The sequence below is a fragment of the Coptis chinensis genome, chromosome 8 (genome assembly GCF_015680905.1).
Source record: "Coptis chinensis isolate HL-2020 chromosome 8, ASM1568090v1, whole genome shotgun sequence".
NCBI classification, from domain to species: domain Eukaryota; kingdom Viridiplantae; phylum Streptophyta; class Magnoliopsida; order Ranunculales; family Ranunculaceae; genus Coptis; species Coptis chinensis.
Window position 1 is genome coordinate 38,243,346 of NC_141463.1, and position 15,236 is coordinate 38,258,581.

At 39.0% G+C, this 15,236-nt stretch overlaps 1 protein-coding gene across 2 annotated transcripts; it reads right to left on the minus strand.

Annotated features, from left to right (window-relative positions):
• Positions 1 to 7,180: 7,180 nt before the first annotated feature.
• LOC147481408 (Regulator of chromosome condensation (RCC1) family protein) lies at positions 7,181 to 14,641 on the minus strand. Of its 2 annotated transcripts, XR_015203891.1 has the most exons (12): positions 14,335 to 14,634; positions 14,196 to 14,269; positions 14,026 to 14,110; positions 13,830 to 13,952; positions 13,504 to 13,737; positions 13,085 to 13,324; positions 12,709 to 12,752; positions 9,146 to 9,400; positions 8,918 to 9,037; positions 8,744 to 8,834; positions 7,778 to 7,821; positions 7,244 to 7,691 (listed from the first exon to the last, which is right to left on the minus strand). XR_015203891.1 is itself a non-coding variant. In XM_086576102.1 (11 exons), exons 1-11 carry the CDS (start codon positions 14,540 to 14,542, stop codon positions 7,569 to 7,571), a joined length of 1,449 nt encoding a protein of 482 aa, XP_086432228.1. In that variant the 5' UTR covers positions 14,543 to 14,641; the 3' UTR covers positions 7,181 to 7,568. The 2 variants fall into 2 exon arrangements, 1 of the variants encoding a protein (XP_086432228.1); XM_086576102.1 differs by lacking the exon at positions 8,918 to 9,037 and having other exon boundaries at positions 7,181 to 7,691; positions 9,218 to 9,400; positions 14,335 to 14,641.
• Between the last annotated feature and the right edge of the window lie 595 nt (positions 14,642 to 15,236).

Sequence of the window (15,236 nt, forward strand, 5' to 3'; positions counted from 1 at the left end):
TAAAAACGTTCGAACTTCGACTGACAAAACGAAACGCGATGACTTAGTTGGATATTGTCGTAGTGATAGTAACGGACTAAGCGAGCGTAAAAGTATTCAAACTTAGACTGATAAAGCTAAACGTGGTAACTTTGTCAGATTTTGTTATAGTGATAGTAACGAACTAAGCGAGCGTAAAAGCGTTCAAACTTAGACTAGAGAAGTTAAACGTAGTAACTTCGTCAGATTTTGTTGTAGCGATAGTGATGACTAAGCGAGCGTAAAAAGTGTTCAAACTTAGACTGACAAAGCTAAATGTGGTAACTTCGTCAGATTTTTTCGTAATGATAGTAATGAACTAAGCGAGCGTAAAAACGTTCAAATTTAAGCTGACGAAGCTAAATGTGGTAACTTCGTCAGATTTTTTCGTAATGATAGTAATGAACTAAGCGAGCGTAAAAGCGTTCAAACTTAAGCTGACGAAGTTAAATGTGGTAACTTCGTCAGATTTTTTCGTAATGATAGTAATAAACTAAGCGAGCGTAAAAACGTTCAAACTTAGACTGATGAAAAGATAACTGCAAAAGTGATGTGTCAGGCCCTTCGCTTCTAACGGCGGTGGAGAGATAAGCCAATGAATCTGCATGACGTAAGTCATTTCGGAGTCTTTGAGTGATAGAGATGCTATCAAAATATCGAGCAAGACTATGTATCAAACTAAGATAAGCCGCCATACGCTCATTTCTTCCTTCAAAAGACCCACCAAACTGATTTGCAACAAGGCGAGAATCCGTGTATAACTGGAGCTTTCGCGCCCCCAGTGTCAAAGTTGTTCTCAAGGCACAAATGGCATCCTCATACTCGGCTTCGTTATTTGAAGCGGCGAAGCCAAGTCGCACAGATTTCCCAATCTTTTCTCCGCCGGGTTTAACAAAAACACATCCAATTCCAGACCCAGATTTACTATGGGAGCCATCTGAGTAAATAATACATAGGTCAATGGGATTAGAAATTGCGTTTTCATGTTGGTCTTCGTCACCCCCAGTTGGCGGCGGCAGAATGTCTTCCATAGATTCTTCCCTGCGCAAGAAATCGTCAATAGGATAATCATCAATCGAAAAATCAGCTATCAAAGAAGCCAGAGCATATCCTTTTTCAGTAGTACGACTTTCAAAGACATTGCTATATGCATTAAGATAACTTTCCCATTCGGCTAATCTACTTGATTCTGAAAAAAAGACGGGTCTACCATCATCAATGAAAAGAACAAAGACTAACGGCTTGAGTTGTAGTAGCGCCGGTATATGCCACTAGGTTGACCGTTGAAGGACTTGTCAATATAGGAGGACTGACCAAGTATTTCTTCAGTTGTTACAATGCCATCTCATAATCAATGTTCCAAGTTGCCTCCCTCTTTAAAGTCTGGAAGAAGGGATGACAACGATCGGAATATTTAGAAATAAATCTATGAAGAGCAGTAAGCCGACCAGTAAGTCGTTAAATTTCCTTCTTATTTTTGGGTGATGGCATATCAATAACGGCGCGTATCTGATCAGGATTACCCTCAATACCTCTACGAGTCATGAGGTATCCCAGAAATTTTCCAGAAGAGAGGCCCAAAAGAACATTTGGCGGGATTGAGTCTCATGTTATACTTGTTAAGCCTATCAAAAACAAGTTAAAGATCAAAAAGATGATCACCCGTATCCTTCGATTTAACGACTATATCATCGATATAAGCCTCCATTATTTTTCCCAGCAGATCGGAAAAAATTATATTGAAGAGTGAAATCCATTTCACCCAGAAGATTTAAACAGACAGATGCCCCCGGTCGAGCCTATGTGGAAGATGACACCTGTCATTACCTCTTACAACAGTTAGAGATTTTAGGCGTACACACTTCGGGTCCGACTGGAGATTGTTTTTCTTTGCGTGTAACCAACCTATCTAGCTCGGTAGTCCATGCGGGATTGTGGTCTTCCCCTCTAGTTTCGTGACACCTTCCATCCCCTGCACGGGTGGGACTTATGCGGGATGGCGTTTTTCTCAAATCTGCGAGGTCGGCCTTCCTTCCGGTAGGGTCGGTCCGTCCTAGGATGAAGGTTTTCCTTATACTTTCTTCCGTGGACGCTTTTTCCCTATGCGGACGGACTGTCTAAGATGGCGATTTTTTCGCAAATCTGCAAGGTCGGCCTTCCCCGTCAGTCGGTCTAGTCGGGATGAAGTTTTTCCTTATACTTTCTTCGCGCTTTATTTTCGAGGCGTTTTGTACCGCATGCGTTCGCGGTGTAGCGGCGGCGGTCTTCTTTGCTTTCGAAACCTAGTAACAAAAGTGCGTAACGTTTCGTCCGCGTTGTTGCTTGATGTTCAAAAGTGAGTCGACATCCTTTGGCGTCTTGCAATTGTGGCGGAAACGATTAACAAACTGATTTTCTAGTTCATTGTATTGGTGAATTGATCTTGAAGGCAACTCACTAAACCAGCGTAATGCTTCTCCTTTTAAAGTTGATGGAAAGAGCTTACATATGAGCGGATCATCTCCACTCCATAACACCAACTTATTTTTGAACGATAGAACATGCAAGCCAGTATCTCCTTCCGACTCATCATAAAGTTCAAAATCGGGTTGTTTGAAGTCGGGATGGTGGTAAGCTTCACGAATGTCGTTTAAAACTTATCAAAAGTACGCCATCATTTACTGTCAAGTTTTTCATTCTTACATCCCTTGACTCTCTATCGTTAAGTTCTTTTGCAATCAACTCTTTCAAATGTTGTTCTGTTAGAGTTAAAGTATTGGCTCGAACATCTGGACGCCCGATGCCGTGCCCATGTGGAGAAGGATACCTTCCATTATCTCTTATTGGAGTTAGAGATCTTTGGCGGACATACGATCAACTCCGACCGGTGATTGTCTTTGTCTATCCTCAGTAACCGGCCTGTCTGTAGGTCGATAGTCACCCCTCGGCGGGTGGTCGGTATAATTATACCACTTCTCCATGTTTTGTTGCTCTTATGCGGGATGCCCCCTTCCTTCGGTCATGTCGGACATATCTCGGATGGCGGTCTTCCCGAAATTGCTTTCTCGAGGTAAATCTTCCATTTGAGATCGGACATGTCTAGGGTAGTAGTTATCCCCGCCAATCGATTCTCCCATAAGTACGGGTAATAGGGTCATTACTCTTAGAGTGTGCACTGGTTGATTGTGTTTGAGAAATAACACGTTGTTGAGGACGATGAAGTGGATCTTCAAGACGGTCCCATACACTGGAATGGCCTGCATCCCTTCGTGGTCGCCTGATGTTGTTGAATTTGCAGCCTCGTCCACCGGCCTTTGCCTCTTTGCCAGCTTCCTTCTCAAGTTCCTATTTTAAATTTTTGATTTGTCGTAACTCACGCTCAACCGTATTAGGAGTGGCGGTAGCGGAGGCGGTGGTGGTGGTGGTGGCGGTGGCGCTGCTACGGTTGGATGTTGAGAATTGATCTTACCACTATGAGCAACTTGATTGTTCAACGGTTCTTGCATTGGCCGATTTGAATTTCGAGGGTTGCAATTCCTATTAGCAGGAGGAATATGTTGACTATTTGGTCTGCTTCTTGTGCTTACCATCTTGATTGTTTCACGTGATAATGAATTCTAAATTCCCCACAGACGGCGCCAATTATGTTTCGGCAATAAACTGCTTCAACACAACGAGAGCAATGGTAAAGAACGCACTAAGAAAAAACAGAGGAATTTGATGTTGAGGGAGATGAAACTGAACCAAATAATGGCTGCCTACGTACCCAAGATCTATTCTCTAGGGATCAAGTTTCAACGTAGTTCCTTATGAAAAATAATGTGGTATTTATATAGGTAGAGTAGAGAGTCCTTGTAGCTCAAGTAATCTTGTTGCTTGAGTAATTGTGATAGAATATAATCTGTCAAGTCCGATAATTATTTCTTTGATAAGAAATGAATCTGGACATAAATCAATGTACATTAGTGGCAAGCCATGTGGCTAAGGTTCAACCTTAGACACATGAGTTAATGGGCCTGTACATTGATCCATGGTATTGCAAATTGGGCATTAGCCCTGTCGATTAAACGAATAAAATAGACCCCTAATAATGGACGTTTGCCACGTATGTGGGTGTCGAAACAATTTCCATTTCTAAAACAGAAACATACTTTGTTAATTCTCAAAATCAAAAAAATAATAAAAAACAGAAACAGATTCTGCGTGGTAAGGAAAAACTGCACTAAAACTTGATTGATATGTATAATCTAAAAAGAAAATAAATGTCTTAAGTTGTTAAGAACCACAACCCAAATATACTTACTCTTTACCAATTACCATAACAGTACAAACCTTTCTTTCAAATGTACCAAGTACGAAAATGTCAATCTGAACCTAGTGAAGATTCACTATGTTCTTAAGACAGATTTTCCTTCTCACGATACTTTAATGTTGGATGGAAAACTGTCTTCCAAGATAGAACGAATTTTTCTTTCTACGGAAAGTAGCATTTTAATTCCACAGAATCAACAAACTCAACATTGTGTTTTGACTAAAAATAGAGAGGAGAAGAGATGCATAAAGAGATTTCTCTTCATGCAAAAAGTCTGATATTTATAGGAGAGTGGTGCATTTTCAAAACAACAATGCAACTTTTCGAAAGAATATACCTTTTCGACATCATACAATGTTTTGAATGTTTTGAACCGTTGCATATTTAGAAAGGTCGCACCTTTTCGACATAATGCAACGTTTCGAACCGTTGCACCATTTTGAAAAGGTTTTTCTCTCTTTACTGTTTCAAGAGAAACTGTTAAGCTTTATGGGCCCAAACGGATTGGGCCTTGTTAAGAAATTGGTGTCCAAAAAGAAGATATACTACACACCACCTAGCCACACCCAATCCCAGCCGAAGCGGTCCGAAAATAGGTGTATTTCTTGTTGAGCTTGACTGTGTTCCGTCTCCATGGAAAATTAGTTGTAACCCTTGGGACCCAACCCAAGTAGCCACAATTAGGCCTTATAAACTCAACAATGTTTTGGTGTTCTTCTCATGTGGGACTAAGTGTTTTTCACACATTTCTTAACCATTTCATCTCAAGTGGGATAACTTGGGAGACAAATTACTGATTCATTTCTCAATAGATTTGTGCAAATCCAAGTTCTATATGTTCACAACACTTTGAATTTTTAATTGCACATCCATTTTTCTAACATTACATAAGGGAGGAGGGGATTAATCATTTTATTTAGCACATGGACATATATCTAAACTATCTTAAAAATCGCGATTTTTATCTACAGTCTTGCAATAGTGGAATAATAGTTTTTTTATGTACCTCTAGGTCTCTTCGTCACTTTTTTTTTGAGACTGTTTTGTCCCCATTAAAAAAACTAGCATAATGCATGTGCGAACCGCACATGATGTTTTTGTTTATAAGGATGTTCATTAATTTGGAACATCTGTTGATGCTCTTAGTTCAACTAAAATAGTTTACCAACCTAAAAAGTAAACAAGACTAAATTTGTAAATATGCAATGGTATATGGGTAAAATTATATTAAAATATTCTATATAAAACATAAAGTAAACATAAAAAATAATATTTTAGTAATCCATTAGTTTAGAATTGACATACAGAGTTGTTTTTGATTATTTAGTTTTTGATGTAAAATTATTAAATTAAATCTAACCAAATTTGTTTAAAATGATAAATATCAAATACAAATGTAATTATAAAATATTCTATATTAAACATTTAACTATCTTAAAAATCATTTTTATTTAACAATAGTGGAATAATAGTTTTTTTATGTACTGCCTAGGTCTCTTAAGTTTTTTTTTTGAGACTAGACAACCCCATTAAAAAATTAAACTCTAAAACCAACCCATTAGTTTAGAAATGAGTAAATATCTAAATTTTTGAGGATACAAATGTAATTATAAAATATTCTATATTAAACATTAGTCAACATTCAACAATAACGGCTTTAGTGTTCCCACCATTTCGTTTCTTTGTCAAGTCCTTAGAACACACGTGCTTGTCAAGTCCTTAGAACACACGTGCTTGTCAAGTCCTTAGAACACACGTGCATGAGCACGTGCCACATACTAGTTTATATAAATGCACAATCATCTTTGCAAGCGACGTTGACATACAGAGTTGTTTTTGGATTATTTAGTTTTTGATGTAAAGTTTAGAATACACCACATGAATTAAAAGTTGCAAAATTTGTTATAAAATGATCAAAAAAATCCAGTACTTACGTTCATTAGTAGAGTACTTGAGGAATATGCTAGCAAGAAGTGATGGGTCAATCGGGGTGGACATTTCAACTTATAGTGAAATTGTTTTTATGTACTGCCTAGATCCGAAATTAAGCCCCAGTAGACAACTAACGCTAGCCTAATTGCCTAAAGCCCTAAAAGCTTTGTAGACGGTTAGTTCTGGTGAACCTCTCGCTTCAAGCCCACAATCATCTGGCGTGTAACGGGGTGTGTGCAGTGTGCACAATGCTTAGAAATTTGGAACTTTTAAGTCATTTATTTATGATTTTTTTTTATAAGTTTAATTTTATTGATGGGTCAAGTGCAAAACACCCCAGTTACAAAAGGTGAGTGAGTTCCTCACACTATAGGAAGAAGAGAACTAAACATTTGCACCCCTACTGAAACCTAAAAACAAATTAACTCCCCAGTAGAACTCCAGGCCAGCCCAGATGGCTACTGGTACAAGAAAGTTGAACAGTGTGAGAGCTAACCTCAGGTCGTTTGTTTAAATATTTGTAATCAAAATAGCTTCGGGATGAACATAAGTTATCTACAAGACGACAACAAAAGAAACGACTCATTACTTTCTTTATCCACTTCGGTTAATATATCTCAGAAGAGCATAAAGCAATATAACACTTTGATAGTTTGATTACCAAAAAAAAACTCTTTGATAGTCAACACCCATCTCACTCTCATTCAACATGCCACAAGGCTTTTTGCAGATAGGCATATAAGTAATTGCATAGCTCACTGCTTACCAAATTATGCTGGAAAAAAGAACTCTGATTAACACCTCTTAGGAAGCAACTTCATACCTCGAACTGGTGTAGTACCTCTGAAACGACTGGAAAACAAACAACGTTTAAAAGGTCAAATTTTAGCAGCACTGAGCATCCGTAAGTCCATTAGAAAAGCCTTCAAAACCACAAAATAAATCAAAGCAATCTAGTGACCGCTTAACCATTAAGAAAAATTCAAGAAAGACTTCAGAATGTTGCTCCCCACAATGTGAAATTTTACTGTTTAAGATATTCTAAACTATTAAGAAAGACCTGTCTGACTACATAATTTACAGATACACAAAAGGGATTATATATGTCCTACATCTGGAGACACAACGTCCTTACTAAACCAGCAATATAAACTAGATGGTAATGGTCTTCCTTGACCATGAAAGAATGAACACATGTATATATGTATATGCGTACACATACGTACATACACATACAAAATGCATACATGGAAACTGCATCTATCAAAGGGAGGGAAGAGTCTATTCTAACAAAACTGTTGACCATTGCTGGATTTTGTTGACCAACTCAAGTAGGCGATTCAGCCAGCAAGAGTGTATGCCACCAGCCACAAGCGACATTCTTCGAAAGGTGACCATCCATAGGAACTTGGGAGGGGGTATTGCGATCGATCAAATCACCTAAGCCAAGCTGTGACACACAAACAACCTGCTTAGTACTGGTTGAAAAAGAAGTAAACTCTTGGCGAGTGGTGCCAGATTTGGCTGCAAACATACCTGCCCATACTTGTTCCATCCCCAGCAAAACACATTTCCATCATCTTCAAGGATCACAAACAAAGAGTGAACAATGTATTAAACTACTACTCGCAACAACCAACTATTACATGTGTATTTTCTATTGACACTTCATGCGGACCAGTAGAATACGTTAACTCACTTCCACCGAAAGATGGGAGGGGCACTCGAAGACTTTAAAGCGTATACACACATAACCCAGATAGGCATGATAAGAAAGATATGATGATGCCACAGATCGTGCCAGGGACATATGACATAGGAGTCTGAACTAGTCAACCGAGATTCAAGAGTTTGTTCCTTGGTCTCTAAAGCGGGTCTACAGTTGGATAGACCACAATCACATTTATACAGATATAAATGCATATCTTTTTTTGATTAAGTATTTACAGTTGGATAGACCACCATCTCATTTATACAAGTTTTTGAACAAAGTAGTTGTGGGGTTAGGCAGACATATCAACTGAAACTTGAATAATTTGTTTGATTAAGTAAATAAGTAATTGAAACCAAAGTTAACTTTAGTCTGTTGTTTTCTAATTCAAAGGACCATCTTGATGGTCCGCATAATAAATAGAGGAAGCACAAAAAAGCGAGTCTCGAAGTTGACACGGTCGCTGCAGCTTTTAAGCTGATGCATACTGTGTTTCAGAGGACTGCCCCAAGACGTACAAACTCCCAGATCAGCTGATCCACGTTTACCAGCATAACGTTATAACCACGGGTCAAGCCGGGCATATAACATTTAAGTATTAACCCGATAAGAGAAACAAGGGTATGTGTGTGTGTCTCCTAGTCCTAGTGTGCCTTCTCCATATTTAACTTGAAAAGAGATTTCCACTAGACAGCTGGGTTCAATAAATGCGAATGTAGTCCGGTATTAACAAGATTACAATCACATCTCAACATATTGAAATCTTCCAGTGATACAGCGATTAGGTGTACCTGTGACTACAGCAGTATGACGAGCACCACAAGAGACAATTTTTGCATGCTTATCTTCCATACTTGCAGCTTCCAATACCCTAGGTAGTGTCTGTAACAAGGAAGTGAACGAAAGCTACGTTAGCCACAAAGTCGAAAAAAGAACAATTTCAAAAACAAAGAAACCAGGATGACCTCAGGGGTGGACCACAAGAAGAGTATACCAACAGCAGAGGAGTTAACTAAGAACTGATGGACCTCGGATGGGCCTGACCGTCATGTATCAACTTTGACAGGATATATAATTTTGAGTTCCTTCTGACCATAAACAAAAAGAGCTTTAACCAACTGAGTGGGTCAGGCGTGTGTCACACAAGTTCCTATGCCATTGGAACACTTTTCTTGCAGAGCCCCTACAGGTACCTTATATGTGTTGTTGCTATCTTCCATGAAACAAAGGCAGCATTGCACAAGTATGATGGTTTTGAACTGTACCTCAGCTTGGTCTGTACCAGTTCCCAGCTGCCCGAACTGATTGCCACCAAATGCATACACATCACCTTCAGCAGAAATGCAAACCGTATGCCATAACCCAGCAGCAACTCCTTCTATCTGGATACCCAACAGAGAGGAGACACAGGTTGGGCTCAACTCATCGTCTGTACTTCCTTGTCCACACTACAAAGGGAACACTTCCATGAAACAATGCAATACACAGTACAGTAATCCACTATATATTACAACCCAAACAAAGAACTCTCAATACATTTTTTGATATTCTACGAAAAGTATTACATTACTCGAGCTTATACAAATTTTACCTTTCAGAATTGTTGTGAAGTGACCCTGATCAATTACGAGCCATTAAAAGTACCAACAATTTACAAGGAGCATAGTGACTACAAAGATGGATTCTATCTATTCAACTTGTAAATGAGGAATGTCACTTTTATAAGTTGCAGAAAATACCATGTTTTCTTACTGGAAGGATTACACTCGTTTTCACTGTGAAACCTCAAAGGATAACACAAAGATGAGGTACTCAGGGAGGATATACGAGTCATTTGACATCTTTCACCAAACAAAGGTTACTAACTAGTGTGCAGCGAAAGACCAAGTCTTTCTTATTTAATTAGAAGAAAAGAACACATAACTAGTTTGCCTCCTTATCGTCTTTATCTTGGGACTTTCCTGAAACACTATTAGATTACTGGACACTAACGGATTTCCAGCCTCCAGTCTCGATCACAGTTCTCCATCACTCTCAAACTCTGTCATCTCGCGAGCTTCTTCATCACTTGGGTACTGCTCTTTCGGTTGCTTTCAGCGAAGAATTATCATGTAGTTACTGATTTGCCAAGATCAAGTTAAATGAGAGAGGAGGGTCGAGATGAGAGAGGAAAGGATAGATCTGATTTAGATTGTGTTTTCAACAACATACGCAGCATGCCGCACAGACAAAGAAATGCCCACGATCCCCATACGACACACAAGCTCATCTCTTCCTAAAAGATTCGTTGGGTAGCTAGAATACGATAATACTCCCAACTTCCCAAGTCATGGTTTCATTTTCATGCAAATTCACTCGTGTTACTGTTTCCCTCTTATTTAACCAGATTGAGTCAACCTTTGAACCTTGCACATAGAGCATTGTTACTACTAGGTGCGAGTCAAAGACCGAGCTATTTTTTCCATTATTTGTCGGTCCAGAGTGAGATATCTCATTAAAGGAGATCAAGTGTAACCCCTCAGACTAACAGCCCACTCAGACTTATCCACCACCTGTGGGTCTAGCTGTGTGGGGAGGCAGTCTATATTTTTTCACACATGACAGTGAACATCACTGTGTTGTCTACTTCCAACTATTCTCATTACTGTTGGGTGTTCCAGGTTTCTGCCATTATCAAGTGCATCCGAACTCACATAGGGTGAAATAAACATCAGTAGCTTCTCTTATGCTAGACTGTGATGTAAATATACGCCAGCCTTCATGCCTGAGCAAAATGGTGTTGTAAACAAACACTGTTAGCTTAGGGAGACTGCACGATCTCCTATGATTTCTCCTTCAATTCAAAGCATCCTTTGGCAGAAAGCGGTCCTTACAGACATGCATCTACTCAATTGGTTCCTAGCAACAGTTGTGGTCACGTTGTTTCACCTTTTGAATTCTACGTGTTCTCCCACTAACTACTCCTTGTTGTGTCTTTACTCTTTAGATGTATCAACTTTGTACTTCAACACCCCCTCCCTTGATATTTCAAGGAAAGTGATAAATTTTGGCATCCAACTCGAAACCAATTGGTTATGAGTTTGGTTATGAGTAGAGCGCCTAGGAGTACTATATTTAATTGCAGCTTTAGAGTTTACACACCTGATATGGGATTATAAATCTCTATACGCCCTCTCAAGTGTCAAGTGTGGCATTTCTTGGGCCAAACACGCGCACAAATTTTAAATGAGTATCAAGCAGTAAATAGCCCACTTTGATACCATGCTACATTTGGTGATCCAAGAGGATCTAGAGCGCCTCAATATAATGATCCTCAAGAGAAAAAGGATGAGTTTCTTCTTAAAAAAGAGGATCCAATATCCAGGAAGATGAGCATGGCGCACGACCTGCTGCATATTACGCCATATTTCTTGCGCCTTCTGCTAACAGCCCTTGCACTTACCGCTCGTTGCACTAGCTACGGTTTGGGCCTTGAGGCCAAAAATCTCTAAATCTAGAAAGGTTTCCTTAAGTCAGTTCATATAAACCCTAGATAGTCATGGGAGATAGTCAGAAAGAAAGAATAGGAGAAAAGAGAAAAGAGGGATTGAGAGTTAGAAACCCTAGAAGGAGGGATGAAAGCCCTTCCATTAGAGAGTAGGTCGTTTCCCATCCTCTAGAGGTATTCTAATTGGTATTCTGTAGAAGAGAAGCACAGGTTTCTCACCTTTAAGTTGAACCTCTTGTATCTTAAAGTTGTTTTTGCATTGTTCTAATGGAATAAAGTCAATAAGCAAAAAGAAGCAGTCTTCAAAGAATTCTATATCGTTCTTTTCTATCCATTGCTTGTATACGTGTTCTTCAATTTTCTATCTTCCACCTTGGTTTGTGATCCTGATCATTTGGTCATATATGAATGGAGCGGTCCCAAAACCAGACCTATAACCCCACCATTGCTTAAGAATGGTGGAGCCGCCCCATGAATTATATATATATTTAACTGCGAGCTTTAGACATCTTACATGGACCTCAACATGCACCCTCACGATGTGGCATATCTTGAGCCAACCACATGGCCAGATTTTAAATGGGTAACATGGAGTAAATGGCCCTTTGGGAAAGAGAAATATCCCCCCATGATACTATGTTAAATTTGGGCATACCCCTCGAAACAAATTGGCTATGAGTGGAGCGCCCCCAAGACTTATATATATAATTGCAAGTTTTAGACACCCTATATGGGGCAACAAATCTCAACAGAAAGCTTCCAGAAGGTCCACAATTGGTATACTTATGGGTTAAACTAATGCAGAAACATGAAGTTACATCATATCAACCATGGAGGAGTCATCATTGCTTTTGATGCTCAAGATGTACATAACCTTCTTTGTTTTAATGTATTCTAGTTTTCTAAACGAGTTATATGACTAGGTTTTCTATTCAAAACATCTTGTAGCCACCTTTGTTATAAGGTTATTCTGGAATTGATTAAATATTAGTGATATTGGTGTAATGAGTGAGTTCGTGCCACCAATAATTTTGTTATCAAATTTATATCAGAGCTAACAGGGACAGTGATAACAATCTGGATATGAGTCACAAGGAAGCATTTGGGTGAATGATATGGTTGAATTTGCAGAGCATATACTCGATCAAAAGTGACAAAACTGTTTCTCAACCATATAACTCCTGCCCTGGTCAACCATTAACTTCAGAAAGTTGATACAACTCAAGCAAGATAAACTTCAATGCAAACAACTACAAAATAGAAACTTACTTGTCCGTAGAGTCCCCAACCAAATGTAACTACTGCTCCAGCATCTGTTAGTGTATTAAAGAAACCAAGGAAAAAATATCATGAGCTGATGAGAAATAGGAATTAGGTAATTAATTAGAAGTCGCATTGATTTCTTCGGAGAATGCAGTCCTATTAACTAAATGGAGTGCTTCTGGACTAAAACAGAGGATTACACATGGATTAAATTTTAATCTTGAATTTCATAGCATTGAATCATGATAAAGATTAAAATAAAATATTCCCCCTAACGTTTTACAAGCAAAAAACTCCATAACTTGACCAATGAAGCATCTGCTTACTCCATTGACTAAGTAAAAGTGGCATTGATCCATTAAATCTACCATCAGACACTTACCTGTAACTAAAGCACTGTGCCGACCACCGCAGGCAATGCCCTTAACATAATTTCCAGGAGCTTTACAAGCCCGCACTTCTGAAATCACGCTTCCCCGAGCAACTCCTGAGGATCGATCTTTTCCATATGACGACGACTCAAAGCAAGGCACAAGATGAGGAGAAGACACCATGCGAATACGAGAACCCAGACCTAGCTGTCCTTCACCTCCATAGCCCCAACCCCACACCTGACCGATATCTGAAACTTTCGGGAACAGAAGAGCATCAGATTGTTGTGACTTGAGCAATTGGTCTTCCAAAGGCTTCATTCTCCATAAACGACCAACAGAAGTACATGGCAGCTATAAAGCACAGATGGCTACATGTTATAACTGGGGAGAGGGATTTGAGCACTCAACCAAGTGAAAGCGCAATTACCTGACAAAGCTAGTGTATGACGTCCACCAGCTGCCACAGTTGCAATCTTCACTCCTGGATTCAATGTCACAATACATGGCAATGCTGCTTGAGTTTCATCACCAGAGGTTGAGCTTTCAGGTGCATGCTTAGCCGATGATATTCTTCTTCTTTTTGTATTCTCCTCAGCACCTCCTCTACTATCAAAACCAGATACAGATCCAGATGTTTTCGAAACCTGAGACTGTGGACTCACTATAAAATAGAGTGACCCTTCAATACATTAGCTTAAATAACAAAATGAAATAAACAGCAGCTAATATTCAAAACTTGTTCACTGAAATCACCTTGTTCAGTCAACAAACAAGTATTCCTCTCCAGTACATCATTCTCCATAGACGGACTACCAATCATCATCTTCCCAGTCGGAACACATTCCTTCCATCCCCATGTATATACTTGTCCAGCATCTGCACTCGATAATTTCACACTAAATAAGTAAATCACTCTAAACAGATAAAAACTAACAAAAAATTACAACACCTGTCACTGCAACACAATGAGCCCACCCGGCAGCCGCCTTTACAATAGAAGCTTCCGTTGGCAAAGGGAACGGTTCGGGTAATTCCTATAACACATCAAATAATAGTAGAACATAACACTTATTAAAGTTATAAAGTAAGTAATTCAATGCAAAGAACATAATGAAGTACCCCGTGCTTTCCAGATGTCACGTAGCTAAGACCCATGTCATCTGTTGAACCCCATGTTATCAACTTCCCCGACTCTGATAATTCAATTCAATTAGCTATGAAATTGAACAAGTAAAAATAAATAATAAATGTGACATACCAGAAATTGCCATGGCAAATCCACAGCCACCACGAGACACATCTTTCCAGGAATCATTATAAACTTCTGGAAGTCTAACAACAACTGGTGTAACAAGTGGTGACCTTTGTGGAGAAACTCCAGGTAAGTATCCACACATCATTACCAACTTACTACTCTCTTTCATTTTGCCACTGTTTTTAGTGTGACCTAAATTTTGTTTTATCATTTTCTAACCGAATATTGTGCCCACGTAGATGCCAACATTGCTCATTTTTTTACACGTGGGCACTTTTTAGCCGCTAGATGGTTCGCTAAATACCGACCTAGAGTTCCCTCGAAGTTTCTCGAAGCTTTCTTTTTCTTTTTTCATGCCGTGGCGGATTCATTTGGTGACACGTCTTGCTTTGTTGTGGTTTTTCTAATGATTGTTTTTGTGGCGTGGCAAGTGTACAGAACAAGTTTGTGGGTTTGGAGTTTTGGACTTTCGACTCTGGATCCTAAGAGGCCAACTCAGCAATTTCGTACATTTGCCTGGTATAGTTGTATACTCGTATGCTGTGTACAGTAATATACCGCTCATTTTGGGCAGTGTGAATACAGAGTCAATATTCAGGAATGGGTGACGTGGCAATCATGTTTATCTTTTATAGGTGTTTAGTGTGTCTAGGCTATTTGTTTTTTTAGATTAAGTTATAAGAGGGTCTTATAAAACCATGTGTTATAAGAGGGTCTTATAAGATGGTCTTATAAAGTGGTTTGTTTTTAATTTTAAGTTCCTCTTATAAGCACTTGTAAAAATAGAAAAAACAAATACATGACATCTTATAGATGGTTATTTGACAAATATAACCCTATTTTACATCACATTTAACTTGAATATATTAATTTGAAATAAACCTATAGTTTGATTTTCGGTTTCA

What these genes read in the sequence shown, in the direction of transcription:
- LOC147481408 (XM_086576102.1), bottom strand. Translation starts at nt 14,542, where the DNA reads ATGATAAAACAAAATTTAGGTCACACTAAAAACAGTGGCAAAATGAAA. An exon ending in ATTTGCCATGGCAATTTCTG is followed by an intron (nt 14,270 to 14,334) that starts GTATGTCACATT and finishes TTGAATTATCAG; the next exon opens with AGTCGGGGAAGTTGATAACA. An exon ending in TCATACTGCTGTAGTCACAG is followed by an intron (nt 7,822 to 8,743) that starts GTACACCTAATC and finishes TGATCCTTGAAG; the next exon opens with ATGATGGAAATGTGTTTTGC.